At 36.5% G+C, this 17,371-nt stretch overlaps 2 protein-coding genes across 2 annotated transcripts; both read right to left on the bottom strand.

Moving 5' to 3' along the window:
• Window positions 1–5,247: 5,247 nt before the first annotated feature.
• LOC112744319 (rhodanese-like domain-containing protein 4A, chloroplastic) lies at window positions 5,248–9,890 on the bottom strand. Its single transcript, XM_025793904.3, has 4 exons — window positions 8,834–9,890; window positions 7,850–7,952; window positions 7,351–7,602; window positions 5,248–5,531 (listed from the first exon to the last, which is right to left on the bottom strand). The coding sequence occupies exons 1-4, from the start codon at window positions 9,535–9,537 to the stop codon at window positions 5,481–5,483; spliced, it is 1,110 nt and encodes a 369-aa protein (XP_025649689.1). The 5' UTR covers window positions 9,538–9,890; the 3' UTR covers window positions 5,248–5,480.
• Window positions 9,891–9,899: 9 nt separating this feature from the next.
• Window positions 9,900–14,278, bottom strand: LOC112744318 (TPR repeat-containing protein ZIP4). The gene is made up of 5 exons (XM_025793903.3): window positions 12,807–14,278; window positions 12,073–12,262; window positions 11,928–11,960; window positions 10,834–11,448; window positions 9,900–10,690 (listed from the first exon to the last, which is right to left on the bottom strand). The coding sequence occupies exons 1-5, from the start codon at window positions 14,159–14,161 to the stop codon at window positions 10,070–10,072; spliced, it is 2,814 nt and encodes a 937-aa protein (XP_025649688.1). The 5' UTR covers window positions 14,162–14,278; the 3' UTR covers window positions 9,900–10,069.
• Window positions 14,279–17,371: the final 3,093 nt, after the last annotated feature.

Raw genomic sequence — 17,371 nt, 5'->3', positions numbered from 1 at the left:
CAACCTTTTTTGGCCTTCAAATAAGCAAAATGTCAATTATATTAATTTTTTAAGGGTGTGTTTTGAACAAAATATTTTTATTAATACAAAATAGTCCTTCGAATTGTGTTCATTAATTCAAAATGGTCCTTAAAATCATATGCTTCTAATTGAACCATATAGGTTACCTTCTGCATGTCAAAGATGAAGCGCCAACCATGCTTTGTCTAGTCTCCAATATCTTCATGCAAGAGCTCCAAGAATCACTTCCAATTGTCTTTGTTCTCAACATGAACAATAGCCCATGCAATTGGGTACACATGATTATTCGCGTCCTGGCCCATGGCGCACAACAATCAACCTCCATAATAGGTCTTCAAAAAAGTCCCATCTAGTCCTACCAAGGGTCTATAGCCACCCACAAAACCTGTCTTGCATCCATCCAAATAGACATAAAACATTTTAAATACACTGTTTTCGTTCGGCATCGGACTAACACCTAACTTGATAGTTGAACCCGGATTAGATCTCAATAGCTCCTCTGCATAATCTCTGAGTTTAGCATATTCTGCAGCTTCATCACCACTCACTATCTTCCTTGCATCACCCAAAACTTTTGTAATTGTAGTCCTAGAAAATTGTATTCCAGTTTTTACCTTAAAGTAATTAAAAATCTCACAGTGTCTAAATGTAGGGAGCTTCCTAACCTTCTTAACAAGTATATCAGTTACCCAAGACCTAGTTGCACATCTATTCTTGAAAGTTCTCTCACATGTCTGATCATCTTTAAAAGTCTTAATCTGCCAACATCCACTCCGTTTGTTATAAGAACAAAACACTATCCAGGGACAATCTTCATTCTTGTATACCACCCTACCCTCTTGCAACGTATAATTTCTAACCCCTTTCTTAAAAGCATCCCTAGTGGTAAATTCTATACCTAACTCTAATCTCACATGTCCAAACTTAGCAGCATCATTGAAGATGAAATTCACAGCTGGATCTGCATCGTCGTCAGAGTCGGTGGAGTCTTCAGTTCATCAAATTTCCAACTATCATTAGAAAAAGATACTGTCATACAGATTCATGCATTACATCACCGGAAAAAAAGAATAGAATCAGTAATTATACTTAAATGGTATTAATTATAATAAAAAAATATAATTTACATACATTGCAAGTTTTTTTCTTCCTCATCATCATCTACTTCCTTCTCATAAGTAGATGCAGGGGATGGAGAACATCTTCATTACCAGTAGCCTTTTTCTTGCCTTTATCATTGTCATTGTCAGCCTTCCTTTACCTCCTATTGCTGAAAGGACTAACATCATCATCGTTGTCACTGCTTGAGTCCACACACTCAAGTGGTATGTATGGCTTGTATAAAATGTCCTTTGCAGACTCATAAGAATCAGATGAGCTATTAACATTCAAGTGCACTGACTCTTTGTTTACTTGTTTCCTCCAGCCTTGTGATATACCTTCTAGGAATTTTTATAGATGTGTTGACTTTAAAGTTAATAGGCTTGACTTGTTTCTTTGATGCACTAGGTTTTTTGGTTTGCATTGTTGGTTGAGGGGTTGGGTTGAGAGAAGACTTTGTGAGATATGAGTTTGGAAGTAATGGAATTTGGTTGGGATAGAGATTTAAGGGACTTGGCTTGTGAGCAAAGTTTGGGAGCATTTATCTTGAGGGCAATGGATTTTGGTGAAGTGGGCTTGGAGGTAGTGGACTGGGGGCAGTGGGCTAGAGGGCAGTGGGCAGGAGGCAGTGGAGTTAGGGCAGTGGATTTCAGTTCAATTGGGATAAAGGTAATTGGTTCCTCAAGTTGACTTAATATTGTGTTGGTTTCCTTCACAACTTCAACACCTTCTACTCTAACTTCTTCCATGCCTTTCATTCTAACCTTCTGACCTATAGCATGATCATCAGCATCTTCAGTCTCAGACAATTCCATTACATTAATTATATCAGGAACCAAAGGTCTGTGCTCAAAATAGATGTGGATGACGTTGTTATTCTCATGACAGTGCCTGATCATATTAACAAGGTCCTAGTCCACTTGCAATCTCCTAAGACCAAACTCCAACCCATCTTTAGGATCCAAAAACCAACATGCTTCAGCCTTGTCATACCCCAATTCCCTATAATAACTTGTTATCACAAACACGTCAAGATAGTCTTTATCGACTCCAACCCATTCATCATACAAGTCAAATGTGTAGATAACACTTCCACCAAGATCTGTCTCAAACTTTCTACCATGGTGAAAAATAAGGTTCAATGGATCAGGCATCTGAAGTTTACAGCACAATGCAAAACCAAAGAGCATTAGTCATTTTGTAGCAAAACAACCATGTTGCATAGAACAAGAAATTAACACTATATTTGTAATAAGAATGCATATATTTACTTCCGCAGCATTCTAAATCACTTATTTATATATACAACGACTCATTCACACATAAGTACTAAGAACTCTTAATGGAATACAAAAAATGGAAGAGAAGGATCAACATGAACCCTTACCTCTCATTGTCGGCAGTGAGCGAAGGAGATGCTTCGTCGGTAAGCCCTTCACTGACCGAAGAGAATAGATTCCAAGAATGATTGCCGGTGAGAAAATATGAGTGGAAAGTATGGGAGAACGAATGGACAGAGAAGAAGAGAATGTTTTTTTGAGGTTTTGGTGGAAAACGTTGAAAATGGGGGGTGGGGGGACCGGTGAGAATTGTTTATTCAAAGGGAGAGAAGATGTTGAATGATGTCATTTTATACACTTAGGGCATCCCTCTCCCTCAATTACGTCGTTTAAAGGAATACTCACATGGCAGTTCACGCTCCACATCATCAACGTTTAGACAACACTTTTACGAAAGACTAACGGAGATGCATTTTTTCGAATTTCAAGAATTTAATTGATCATTTTTAAAAATCAAGCACTAAATTAAATAACGATTTGAAATTCAGGGACTATTTTAGACATTTACTCTATTTATAGATATCAAGAGGGGCAACATAATTTTTGGTACTAAATATATCAAATTGATACACTATCTATCAATGCACACAGTAAGACAGTTAGTTTCGCCAATTACAGCTTTTGGTCTTATGCACAACTTTTACCCATTATCTAGATACATTAGTTTTTTTAATTAAACCAAAAAATAAAAACTACTGTTACTTTAAAACAGAAAAACTAATTATTATGATTTTCACCTAACCGAACGTAGAAGGTTAAATTTTTCGTTTAGATATAGAAAAGCTTTAAAAATTGAAAATTAGTTGTTCCACCCATAGAAGTACTTATAAACCAGCAAAAAACTACTCCTTTCGTTTCAAAATAAATAAGGTTTTCACCTTTTGATTTATTAAAAAATTAATGTATCTAAAAAAATAGAATTGCCTAGATACATTATTCAATGAACCTACAAAGTGAAAACGTTTATTTTGAAGAGAAAATTATAATCATTAATTACCTAATTATTTTGGTTTTTGACAAGTAGGCCAAATTTTATTATGGTTTTTAACGTTTTAAACGTCTTATTTAAATTTCAAAAAAAAATTAAATAGATTCAGGACTAGTTTGGATAAGTCCATAAGTACCAAATTGGGTTGGTCTAGTGGTTAGCTCACTAATATGCTTAAGCAAGTGTCGGAGATTTGAATCCCGCTTTGTGCATGCAGCAACCCATTAACCAGCGACAAACCCTTAAATGGAGCTCAGTACTGCGACAGATTAGTTCTTAACCTGTCGGGTTGGGGGATACCGTGGGAAAAAAAAAACTTAGTGAAAAGTTATAACATTAATGTTTGGTGAAATTTTCAAAATCAAATTATAACTTTCTAAAAAATTATTTAAGTGCTTATACAGAAGTTAAAAAAAATATTTCTCTTATAAATAAAATTTTTTTATCACTCTTCTTTTAAAATAAGTACTTTTAGAATTAAAAAACTAAACACAAAATAACTTATTTATAAACTACTTTTAATATAAATATCAATAATGCTCTACATCCATATAAAAATGCATCCAAGTTATCCAAGCAATATTGGTCAGATGCGCTCCCCTCCCCCCACTCGTTTGTCATACACGCGCTACATATAACGTGCTGCAACCTAAAACTCTGCTCAAGGTAAACCTTCTTCTTCTCTGCTTGCGTTCTTCCTTATTGATCTGCATTGCCTTCAGCGTTCTCCTCTGGTCGCGTTCATCTTCTCATTTTCTTCTTTCGATCTGGTTACGTTGCATTTATCTTCTTCCTATTCTTCTTCGTTTTCTTCTTCGATCTGCACTTCTGAATCGAAACAATGAATGACTCAACTTCAAATCAGTTGAATGAGAACAATTTGGATTATTCTTCTGAAACGAATCAAACTGACGAAGTTTGGATTATTCAATTTTGAATCAAATTGATGAAATGCAATTGCTAATTTGAATTGAATTGAATAGAAGGAGGTGTACTGAATTGAATTGAATTGAACTGATAATCTGTAAATTGTAAGCAGAGCTGTTTGAATTTGATTTTATATAATGGATTATGTTTCGTTCACTCAGTACTATACAATTGTTTCACCATGAGTACTGTGTTCGGTTCATTATGCAAAAAGCTGGTTGAATTTGATTTTATATATTGGATTATGTTTCTTTCACTCAGTACTATTATGCAGAAAGACGTTCGAATTTGAATTTATATATTGGATAATGTTCCATTCAGTTAGTACTATACAATTGTTTCACCATAATAACATGTTCGGTTCATTTCTGTTCTGCACACTTCAAAACTCTTCCTCCTCACCTTCTACTGCTTCTTCACCAGAGAGAATGATGAAAAGACAAAAAAATACAACAGCAACAACAACAAAAAAATGATAACAGGGAGAAAACACGTGAAGAAGAAAGAGAATGAGGAGAAGGAGGAGGAACGCGAAAAAGAAGGCGACGCGGGGGAGAAGAGAAGAAGCGTTGGGCAAGAGCGGTTTCATGTGTGTTGGGCGCGTGTCTTTCACATTTCATTTAATGGTATTAGATTTTTTTTTATGTTGGGCCAATTTAGATGAACTTGGATACAAAATTACATGAATATGTAACATGACTGTATAAATATTTATTGTTTAATCTCTTTTTTCAAAAAGAGCTTACTTAAGCTATTTACCGAAACTGGATTTCAATGTTGTCCTACAGTTAAAATTAACACGAACAATTAGCATATTTAAAAGCCAATATAACATTCAATTTTAGTATGTAAATAAAATCGATCCACCAATGATCACTAATATAAAAGCTTTTCTATTAATTATTCGAGTAAAATTTAACACAGCATTGAATCCGTTAAAAATTTTTTGGCATTAAAATAAGACATTTGTAACGTTAAAAATCAAAGTAAGATTTGACCTCCAAGTTGAGGAAATCATTTTACTAATCTCCCAAGTCATATTCAACTCAATCATAGTACTTTGATCATCTCCATGTTGAGTATGGTAATATTAACCAACATCACTATTGTGGCTTTGAAGGAGTTGGTGATGATGGTGGCTTCAAATCTGGGTACTGCAAAGAAGAAAGATACGAATGATCAGGGTGGCTCCCACCTTATAAGAATAATAGGATTGAACATATTCCCATGTTTCTAAAATCATTGTATTAACACTTTAATCATATTTAATCAAAGTTATATAGAAGAATATGATCGTCTCCAAAATGATAATATACACGAGAGAACACAAATAGTTAAATGTAGTTCATTCTTAAATTTATAAAATAACAACATTGACATACTAATAGTTATTTAACATGATTGATATACCAATATGATTAATCATGATTATGATTAGAGATATAATACACAATCAGTGACCACTCAGCAAGTAAATACTAAATTATTCAAGCTTTCAGGATGTTGTGAAGTACAGAAAATAAATGAATAACATGCTAATGATCAAGAAGGTCTTCGTTTCTATAATTAGTATCCTATCATACATATAATGCGATTTCGAGCCATCCAGCTGTGCTCAAGACATAGGAGCTAATGTTAATGTTTAAGTTTAGGGTTTAGGATTTATGGCGGGCCAAGACTTGGCCGCCTGTCCTGCTGTCCAAGAAGGTGCAAGTGCCACTCTAGTCATCCAGGAAGACTCATGGCCAAGTCTGGCCTACTTTCCTACAATTGCATGGTGTTCTTTCTCTAGGGGTGTCCGCGGATCGGATCGGATCGGATATGGCCGAAAATTCGATCCGATCCGCACAATTTCCATCGGATCGGATATCGGATATATCCGCATAATTAAACCTTCTCTTTTTAATCATATTTCTATGTAAAAGAATTCGATAAAAATATTTCTTTCATACTTTTAAACTTATTGATTCCTAAAATATTTTTAATCAAACTCTCTCTAAATAACAAAAATAAAATAATACAATAAATGAATAATAATTACTAACTAAAACATACAAACAAGTAAATACAATACCAAACATATATATATTTATTTATTTTTTAATTATTATAGTGCGGATCTACGGATCCGCGGATCAGATACGCGGATGTAGAGCAGATATCCGCGATCCGATCCGATCCGATCCGATCAATTTGCGGATCGGATCGTATCTGCAATTTTCGGATCAGATGCGGATATTTACCGCGGATCTGCGGATACGATCCGATCCATGGACACCCCTATCTTTCTGCCATTTGAATCAACTAACAAACATTGATTGGAATTGGAATTGTCAATTGTTCATTCCCTCAACCGAAAATGCAGTCATGCAATAAGGTTATTCGAAGGGAAGCAACTAGAAGATTCATATACAAAGAAAACTAAAAAAAAAAAAAAGAGGTAATTCTTAGTCCTGCATTAGCATATATGAAATAATATAGGTTTCTACCAATGAAGGGTTGGTTGGAGTATTAGTTGCTCATTCCCCTTAACCAAGTAACCTGGGCTTAAAAGAACCATTGTCGGAAGGATTAAAACACCCCATAGGTCCGATGAACCGACGGGCTTCACCCTAAAATCCATCTTATGATCCTTCCACATCAATCTTCCTGATTCTCTTTCCAATCTCTACAGGTAGTCATTGTATGTCATCTAATACAACAGCATTAATAACATCACATAGGTAAGAATTGAGCTGTGCCTAGGGTTATTTACAAATCCAATCTTGAAAAATGTTAATACAAATCCCTAGGATTAGTTATACTTCAGTAAACCAATTCAATGTCAATCTTCAAAACCAAGATAACATTAAGGCCTACAATGCTATTGCTAATTTACAAATCTGCTAAACAATTAAAATATGTTACAAAAATTGCAGAACTCAGCAATCAACATGCATTTTAGCACGAGAGAGAGAGAGAGAGAGAGCATACATTGGGATAGGGAGAGGAAGAAACTACTGAACTGATTTTCCCTTCTGGAACAGACTCTTCAGACCTTTTCACATGACCATTCTCTTTTTCTTGATTTCCATCTGCAGGAATATCAGGGGTTGAGGCGCTCTCATAATTACTATCATTTTGCTGAATGGCTCCATTTCCATTTGCACCGACTTCTTGTGAAGCTTTTTTCTTCTTCCTTCTTTTAATGTGCACTGATGGCGGCAAAAGGCTATCCTGTATAGCCTGTAAGCACAAAGATCAAGTAAATCCTGATTTTCCAAAACCAAATACAATCATTTCTCAGTTAACTCAAGTTGAAGCACAGTATGGAATTTACTAAAATTTGATTTTGGAATGTCATATTTAGATTGTTCTATGTATTGTAATATGTAAGAATGTCAAGTTACGTCAAATTTGAATAGTTTTCGCAGGATGTACTGTGCATTTAGCTAAATAAAACAACATGCAAAAGAGAAGAGAAAGGTCATACCATCCACCCTTGCTGTCCTCTAACTCCACCTCTGATCGCATAGACCTCTTTGAAGCCATTCTTGAATAGCAACTCAGCAGCTTTCAATGAATTACCGTCAAAACTACCTTCCACTCAAAAAAGAGAGAAATGAGAAAAGTTGCTAACATGTATTATATAATGTAGGGTAAAAGAAATGAAAATACTTTAGTCAACAAAGTGACTTATATAATCTTAGTTAAGAATCTTTCCGTAAACAGATTTTTATTTATTTTTATTCTTTTCCAATCCTTGATTTGAAATGTAAAATGTGAAGGAGAAGACAATATAACAGAAATGGCAAACCAAATCTATGATTAAAACAGATCATCAGCTTATTGCTGCACTTGAATTTTGCAGCACTTTCCAAGCAAGATAACCAGAGTTTGAATCAATCAACTATGCATTCATTCACAATAATATATTGAAAGATGAAAAGGAGAAATTTGAGAAATCAAGTTAAAGGATACAAGCTATTATTAACTGCAAACTCCACACAGCTACATTGATGTTATAATGTTCAGTCATAAATTATGTTTAGAAAATTGGATTTTATCATGCAAAGTCAACAAAAAGGTTGTGTCACATTAAAATAAAATCATTCTGAGACTTGAGAGAACAATGATTAGATAACTGGAGTTTTATTCTCCAAATTATATCCAAATTCGCCAAAACACACAATAGAAGCCACAGAGGGGTGTATCTTATACAAAATATAAAATGAAGATCTGCACCAAAATTTATTATATCCCTAAATGACGAAGAAAAGAAAAATGAAAACAAAATGTTAATTTATTATTTAAACATCTTCGGTAGCTAAACATGTTAAGCATATCTTATATCTACTCACTAGTGTCATCCATTCCTGTAAATGCCAAATGAAAAAAAAAATCTTAATATCTTGATCACACAGATTGTACGTGATGCAGAATTCAATTTGAATTACTTTTCTATGAACCCTGTTACCTGTCCAAAACACAGAGAACAGTGTTTGGAGGTTCCTTGAATCTCCCCAAAACCTTCTTCACAAACCCATCTTCGTTTCCCTCTGTGAACTCAACCTTCACCGCTTCCTTATTCAACAGTTTCAAGTTGGGGGACCCCAAAAACTTCACATTCTTTCTGTCCCTGATATCCAAGAGTTGCGAATCAGGGTCATCCCTTAGTTTCCTGAAAGCATCAATGGCTGACACAAACTTGTACTTCCTGAAATACTCTTGTGCAATTGGTATAACAACAAGCCAAATGAAGGTAACCCCAGCAACAAAAAATGGGTATCTGTTGAAGAAATTATCAATGGAGACCAGAATTTCTTCCAAGTTGATTTTGCCTGCATCTGACTCAACTAAAGGGGATGATGCTGCAGCTTCGTCAGCAAGGGATGGAAGAGAAGCAAAGAGGTCAATCACAGTTAATGAAAAGCAAGATTTTGATAAGAGATTTTGGGGAAAGAGAAGGTTTTGAAGTGAGCTAGGAGAATGGGTTTGGAGTGTGGAAAATGATATATTCTTGCAGGGTTGAGGAGAAGATGTAGAGGATTGGGGTGAAGAGTGTGGTGTGTGATGGTTTGAGAGTAAAGAGGAGGCTTTGAAGGTGGGGAATTTCTGGGTTTTAGGGTGGTTTTTGTTGAAGAGTGGATAAGAGGAGAGGAATAGAGATGGTGAATCCATGACAAGGGAGAGAAATTACATACACAAGGATAGAGATAGGGCTTACTTTATGTGTATCTTATCTATGTTATGAACATAAAATATATGTCCTGTACTTGAACACATTATTTTATTCTATTCAAAACTCCTTTCTATATCCGGAATTCCAGAGGGGATTTTATAATTTAATTTAAAATAAAAAATACAAAAAAAATAATCTAGACAAAACATAATTAGTATGATTTTGATGTTTATTATCTGTGTAAGAGTATAAAAATATTACTTTTCTTTTAAGTAATGAAAATAGTTGTTAATTCTTAATTGTTAGGACAAAAATCAGCCAATTTTACTGTTTGGTGAAAGAAAACCCCCCCAAAATAGAATTCTAGTTAAATTCTATTTATAAATCTTACGGAACACTAACAAAGCATAAACACCAGCTATTTTTTAATTTATACACTCCTATTCTATTAGTCCTATATGACTTCCTTCCTGTGCAAGATGTATAGAGTTTTTTCAATTGTCAGAAACTGGATTTTAGATTCATTCCATATCAAGGTTTCTTTTCCAATGTGCCAAGGAGATCTTCCATGCATGCTTTGTAAGCATCCATCCCCGAAACATGCTTTGCAATGTCTAAGCCAACAGTCATCCATTTCTTGCCCAATTCAATCTGACCCAACCGCACTGGCACTGCTGCTCGGTTCCATGCAGTCATAGCTAGCCATTTTCCTTCTTCAACTGGATACTCATCTTCCTTCAAACCAACCATTATCCGGTATGCTTGTTTGTACATGCCATACACAAGATCATCGTCTGTATCGCCCTTGTGAATGCTGGCGATGGCTATAAGCTTGCGAACAACAAGGGCAACGTTTTGATAATCTGGAGTCGATGATGAAAGGAAAGATGAGAGGCACTCATTTAGAGCAAAGGTGGCTACTTCATGATTCGACCGCACACCCTGGGAGGCATAGAGGCCTATCTGAAGGAGGTGGTGGGGTTTGCAGGCCTTTGAATTGGCGAAACTTCTCACACTGAGGAGTTGTGAACCTAAATCATTCAGCCTGCCTTGTATGTCATAAGCACAGAAAGTGTATATGAAAAAAAGTTCAGGATCAATGGTATCTTGATCATCGCTGAGTGAGTTCCCAGCTGTAATTGACTTCAGCATCTGCATACACAACAGAGAAACAAGACAATATTCAACAGGATTCCAAATTAAAACAAAACCAAAAACTAAATACTCTCCAATGTCTACTTATTAGCATAGTACACTTAATGAAATAAAAAATAAAAACCCCTCAAATTTCATACCTGCCCGGCTCTTTCTAGCAATGGTACAGCTCGCTTGACTTCATTTTCTGACATAGCAGCCTCCCTTTGAAATTCTAAAGCTACCATTGATGATACAGAAAGTACTAGTGACTTACAAACCATGATATTGTTCTCAGTGGACCCTTCAAGTAGGGCATAAAAATCTGATGCCAATCTTAAGAACTCAGCAGATAAGTCATAGTTCTTATCCTTCCCTGTTTTTGAACCAAGGTTCCAGGAAGTCACAGCAAACCAATTCCGTTCCCGTCTTCCAACCTCTTCTTTTCCAAAGAAACAATCAGGACCAAGATCAGATGCCCGGGTATGAGCGTGTTTTAAGAATTTGAGGACTTGTTGCTCATTGCCTGGTTCTTGAGAGAGGACTGTTACCAAGGTGCGAAGGACTGTTACTTCTGTTGTTGGCATGGACTTCCCTGAAGTGTATAAATTTAGCATACTTGATAAAGAAGCAACAGCAACAGGAAGAGCATGGCAAGCAACAGCTTCATGGGATGAAAGTGACAGAAAATCTGGTTGAAAGTCAAGGCATGCAGTCATCGCTTCGATTTGAGCAATAGCACCTTGGTGGTCATTCTTCTGGAGATAAATTTTGAACTGACTTGAACAAATGAACGCTACTGTAAGCTATCATTTCATATCAATCAAGAGTGTTATCCTAATGAAAAGAAAATGGGTTGGTCTTAAAGTTGTGTGATCAACCTAAAGAATAACATGGGAAATCGACCTATCAGTAAACTTTATGAATTTTCTGCTACTATAGACCTCCTATATCAATATGGTGCTTTGCTAAGGTCACAAGTTAAATGATTCTACTTTCTAGACAGGGAAAGCTTTTAAATTTTGATTATATTTAATGCATTGGACACTTAAGCTTTTAGTTTTTCAATATAAACTTCCCATTATTAAATCATTAACAAATATTTGTATGGTTAGATAAATTCCACATAAATATTTGTATGATTAGATATTGAAGCCCGAGAGAGAGAGAGAGAGAGAGAGAGAGAGAGAGAGAGAGAGAGAGAGAGAGAGAGAGAGAGAGAGAGAGAGAGAGAGAGAGAGAGAGAGTTCGGCACCTTAAGAAAAGCACAAACAACGTTGGGCTCAAGCTGCAGAAATTGAAAATTATGAATAATATATCAGGGTTTCATAGGTAGGTAAAAATCAGATTAATAAATTCAACATTCTCATTGTCGTTAGTCCGTGACTCTTGTACAATACCTTTTCAGCCTCATTTATGTATTCTTGAGCACGATCAAGCCGCATGAGACCAAGGTAGCAGAGACACAAAACTCTAAAGCCTTTGGCTCGAAGTATTCTGTTCTCTGTATCATACGGAATATACAGCATTGATTTTTCAAAGAGTTCTGCACTTGTCTCATAATCTTTTGATTGAAAATTATCAGCAGCACTGTCGATCACATAAAAATTTGAAATGATAAAACTGGTGACGACTACCAAATCCAACTACTTCTGAATTTGAAGTTCAACAGTTTAAGACAGACCCCACCTTATCACACTGCTCCGACAAATCATGTCAGCTACAAATTCTATGCCAGACCCATAATGAGTTTCATTTATTACTTCTGGAATGATGACGGGTCCTTCTAGTTCAATTTATCAAATAACCATCTAGTTTATCATCCATTAATCTTAAATAAAGGAAACTTTCTTATAGAACAAATCTAATAGTTCATATATAATAGCACTCATGATAAAGTTCATAGAATCCGAAACAGTTGACTGTACCTTGAGGGGAAAAACAAAATGTTCAGAGTTTTATGGAGTATGAATCGTCGTTATATTTGCATCTCACGTAAAAATGTCTTAAACCCTAAACTCTACACAAAAAAGTATGCCTGAATTCAATAAAACATTAATGTGTCATACTCAAATTGTTTGCAGCTTTGCAACAAGAAGAAACAATTAGCAAATCGATCAATGAATTATTATACCAATTCCATAGAATCGCATGCATTGCCACTTTATCCTTATCAGCTTCCTTCCCAGCAAAGAGTGCCACCACCCTTTCATCAGAAACCAGCTCAGCAACCACCTTAGCCCTCACCCTACCCCCTTCACCACCACCATTTACAGCCACCCTATGTGCCACCCGCACCGCTGCGCTGGCACTAACATGGCACCTACCTAACAGCCCCAAGAACACCCCTTTTGCCGTCTCTGCGCCTGCAGTTCCCGCCGAAGCAAAATAGGCCTCCACGGCTGAAACCCAAACCCCTTCCGGAATCCCCTTATCAATCACCATCCCCCTCAGCTCCCTCTCCGCTTCTCCGTGCCTCCCCAACCCTAACCAAGCCTTCATAGCCAAAACCGAAATGCTAGGGTGATCATCACCGCCATCATTGGAATCTCTCAGAACCTTTACACACTTAATCACACTCTCAAACTCTTCTTTTTGCAAATGAATCGCCGCAATGAACCTCAAAGCCTTATACCTCAACCCTCTCAGTTCCAACTTCTCTTCCCGTGTTCTCGCCGCACACAATCCCTTCTCTAAAACCTCCAACGCCTCGTTCATCAACTTCAACGCTTCGCCCAAACCGTTATAACCGCTTTCTTTCTCTTCTTCGTTGCTTCTCGAGAGCGATTGCTTCCCAAACTCCATGCATTGCTTCGCGAGCTCGATGTAGTGAGTGCAGGAACCGAAGAGCAAGCTTTTGCTTCGATTCAGAAGCGCAACCGCGAGATTCAGGTCCCGAATCTCCCACGCGGTTCGGGAACGAGCGAGGTTCAGATCTAGGAGCAGTTTTCGCTCTCCGGCGTCAGAGATCGAAGAGACGTCGAGCTTCGAGAGAAGATCCGTAGCTCTCTCGAAGCATTTAGAGGCGAGGTCGAACCTTCGGAGGTTGTGCCAGATCAGGCCGGTTTTATGGTAGAACGAGGCCGTCTTTATCGCCGGAGAAGGGACGCCGGATACGTCGCCGGCGATGGAAAGGAAGTCAGCTGCTATGTGCCGGAGTTCGGCATGGTTTTCTGAGGCGGATGAGCGGATGGTGGCGGCGGCGGTGTTGGAGATGTCGACGCAAGCGTTCCAGAGGCGGTAGCTGAGCTTCCAGATCTGGAGCACGAGGGAGTTGGGAAACGGAGCGAATTGAGTCAGCTGAGTCACGAGTTGCCTGAGCTCGATTGCGGCGGCGGAGGTTGTTCCCAGTGATGATTTTCCGGAGGCAGATTGGGCTTCGAGTTGCTTGATGGTGGACTCAATTTTGGGGATGAGTCGGTGGTAAGTGTCGGTTTTGTCAGGGGGACTTGGCCTGAGCTCCGGCGATGAGATCTCGGCGATTCTCATTTTGCTTTTTGGCGGGAAAATTTGAGAAAATGAAAAAGATTTTCACATTTTGGGTAGTTTTCTACTTTTCTTGTTGGTAGTTAAAAATTGCAAATTTTTAGGTGAATAAATAAATAAGGGTAAAATATGTACATAAGCAATGCCAGCATTATATGAATCTCCCAAAATAAATAACGGTTATGTAGATTTTATTCATACTTTTATGTAAATCGAATTAAAGAAATTTAAATTACACATTATAGTACTAAATTGAAACAAGTGTGTTCGAATTATATGGGAGTCCGAATTTTAGTATAAATCGAATCAGTATAGTTCGAATTAGATGGTGCACTACTAAATCGAATTAAGTCAATTCGATTTATATTTCCTTAGTAAATCGAATGTAACAAATTCGATTTATGTCCAATGGTGGCGATGGATAAATCGAATCCATTATACTCGAATTAGTATGCATTGAGCTATATATAAAAATTGAATTTAAAGAATTTGATTTAGTATGATACCAACGTATATAAATAGGAGTTGAACGTCCTCATCATAGTGGGACTCACAATGGCTAGTGATGATAGTTTTTTAGTTCTGATACACTATAAAAAATCGATTAAAAAAACAACGCGATCTAGAATTAAATTCACTGATAAACAGATCAGCTTAGTGTTTTCCTCAAACTTTCAACGAGTTTCACTGAGTTTCAAAATACTATAATCCAAAAACTGGGGATGCAAGGCGTGAAACGGGTGGATAAGTTATTCTATAAAATTCTGATTTTTGTATTACGAGGATGATGTGAAGTACCATTCATTCGTCATAGGCAATGACGAAGTTTTGCAAGTTCTGTTCCATTGTCGTCGTTAGTTTTCCTAGGTGAGGACCCCTTAGCTATTAGCCAAGCTTGTAGATGTAGTCTGTAGTTCAGGAGGTTCAAATCGGAATCCTCAACCTTCAGCATTGCCAGCCTGCTCTAGTTCAATGCCTCTTGGTGCCTCATCATCTGTGCCGTGATTACAACTAAGGCAGTTTTGGTTGCGTCTCCGTCTTTCACAACTGATCTAAACAGAAATGGTGACGGAGAAATAGGGCTGCGTTTGTTTTAAAAAACAGAACAGGACATGACACTGAGACAGAGACATTGAGACAGAGACACTAAAAATTACTCTTTGTGTATTGTGTTTGGATACAATGGACAAGACACTGATGTAATGTCTAGTATTCTGTTTGGATACATATAAACAAGACTAAAATATAATGTAAAATTACTAAAATAGGCCCATCTAATTTTAATTTTCATACCCACCTCTCACCGTCTCCGTCTCTGTCTCTGTGTTGCACTCCTTGGCTGCTACCCTAACTCTTCCTCTTCTCCAGGAACGGTGAATGAGTGAATGTTGTTCCACCTGCACGACGTTGCCTGTTTTTTGCACCGCTTCCAACTCGTTTTCTGTTTCTCCCAACTCAATCTCTCTTCTTTCTCTTCTTGGCTGTCGTTCTGGACCTTCTCTTTGTAAGTTCTATCTTACTTGATTTTTATTAGTTTCCAAACCCTTGATTTAAAAAAAAAAAGAAAAAAAGATAAGTAAATTGATGTTTTTCCCTTGACCTTGAACAAAACATGTCAGGGGAAAGTTTATTTGGGAAAGGAATAATTCCTGGGCCGCCATTAACGACACCTTCTTCCTCACCAATGTCAATTTTTCACTATATTCATTTTGATTGTTGTTTTTGCTTCTTCAATTGTCGTTTTGTGTTTCTTGTTTCTTTCAGGATGCGTTCGAGAGGCACCGCGTGGTCTTCATTGTTGGGACTTCCATTGCCTCCGTTGCCACTGCTTGGATTGGTCTCTTCATTTCTCAGTGCTTTCCATTCATATCATCTGATTTGATTATTTGATTGGGTTCATTGATTGTAAGATTGGTTGATTTCTTGTTTCAGGGTATTCATTGCGCCATTTCCATGATGAAAAAGTTGAACAAAGGCTTGAATCAATTGAAAAAGTTGTGAGTCTTTCTGTATCTCGTTTTTTTTTCTTCTTAATTCTAATTGTAATTCTAATAGATATGTCTATTTCATATGTTTCTGTGTGGCAGATGAAACACAAGCATAATCTGGAACATTCCGAAATCAAAGACATTGTTGGTCCTGGAGGTCTCAGTGTTCCTACTTGTGCTGCCACTGCCGCAACCACCTTGTTCATTGGGATTGTTCCTTCTTTCTAGCACTTAATACCTGTGATCATGCTTTCTGTGGCGATTCTCCAATGTAGCTATTTAAGTCTTGTCAATTTGAATGCACAATAGTCCTTTTTGGTTTTTAATGATATGGTTATTCATTGAAGAACAAATGCACAATGGTGCTGTAGGGTACTGTAAGGTTAATTTGTAAGCTGAACTATCATTGCTGTTAAGATTTCGAATGTATTGAAATTTAAAGGATTTGTAGTTTACAAACTTCCTATTTGAATTGCTATTGCTATTGCTTAGTCAAAACTGTGCTTGATACTGAAGATGCTACAGCTAGGAGTATTGCTTTGAATAAGCCAGCCTTTTAGAAAAAAAAAAAAAAAACAGAATAGCAATACAGATATGACAAACCACAGTCGAAATTTTGTACCATTATTTAATATTTATTCATATTCCTCATCCTTCATGAGATAGTTGCTTAAGATACTTATTTTGTTGTTTTCATTATTACATTTATAATGCATTCTTTTTTTTCCTATGTTGAGCAATGCTGCAAATTAAAGAAAAAGGTTTGTTTCATCAATTTTTATGTTATGGACAACACAAATCATTTCTTCTTGGTTCAAATTTATTATGGAAGAAATAAACATACTCCTTATGATATAGGTATTTGGCAAGTGCGTCTCAATTTTTCCTTCAGAATAATTATCATTCATGGTTCCAACACACTTTAAAAAATATTTAGTGGTTATGCCAAATGATCAAAATCTAAAAAGTTTCAGTACAAATTTCTCTATCATGGAAGTATTCACAGTTTTTTTTTTAACTTTCTTGTTTAATTTAGTCAAAATGTGAAAGAAGAAAGTATCCTTGCCTTGCTTTGGAAGCATGGATTAGTATTCTCTTTAGTGGGACAAAAAAAGCAGCTAATAAAAACTCAATCTGCACTAACAAATCAATCTCTCTAATAAAAACTCAATAACAAATCAATCTGCACTAATAAAAACTCAATGCAATAACAAATTAATCTCTC

The sequence above is a fragment of the Arachis hypogaea genome, chromosome 14 (genome assembly GCF_003086295.3).
Source record: "Arachis hypogaea cultivar Tifrunner chromosome 14, arahy.Tifrunner.gnm2.J5K5, whole genome shotgun sequence".
Lineage (NCBI taxonomy): Eukaryota > Viridiplantae > Streptophyta > Magnoliopsida > Fabales > Fabaceae > Arachis > Arachis hypogaea.
This window is presented reverse-complemented; position numbering and strand designations above follow the sequence as displayed.

Excerpts from the sequence above, each read along its gene's own strand:
- LOC112744319 (XM_025793904.3), bottom strand. The coding sequence starts at position 9,537 with ATGGATTCACCATCTCTATTCCTCTCCTCTTATCCACTCTTCAACAAA. Across the intron at positions 7,953-8,833 it reads GTTCTCTGTGTTTTGGACAG|TTTTGACGGTAATTCATTGA; the intron begins GTAACAGGGTTC and ends AGTGGAAGGTAG. Across the intron at positions 7,603-7,849 it reads GAGGACAGCAAGGGTGGATG|GCTATACAGGATAGCCTTTT; the intron begins GTATGACCTTTC and ends TTGTGCTTACAG.
- LOC112744318 (XM_025793903.3), bottom strand. The coding sequence starts at position 14,161 with ATGAGAATCGCCGAGATCTCATCGCCGGAGCTCAGGCCAAGTCCCCCT. Across the intron at positions 11,961-12,072 it reads ACATAAATGAGGCTGAAAAG|CTTGAGCCCAACGTTGTTTG; the intron begins GTATTGTACAAG and ends CAATTTCTGCAG. Across the intron at positions 10,691-10,833 it reads TGCTAGAAAGAGCCGGGCAG|ATGCTGAAGTCAATTACAGC; the intron begins GTATGAAATTTG and ends TTGTGTATGCAG.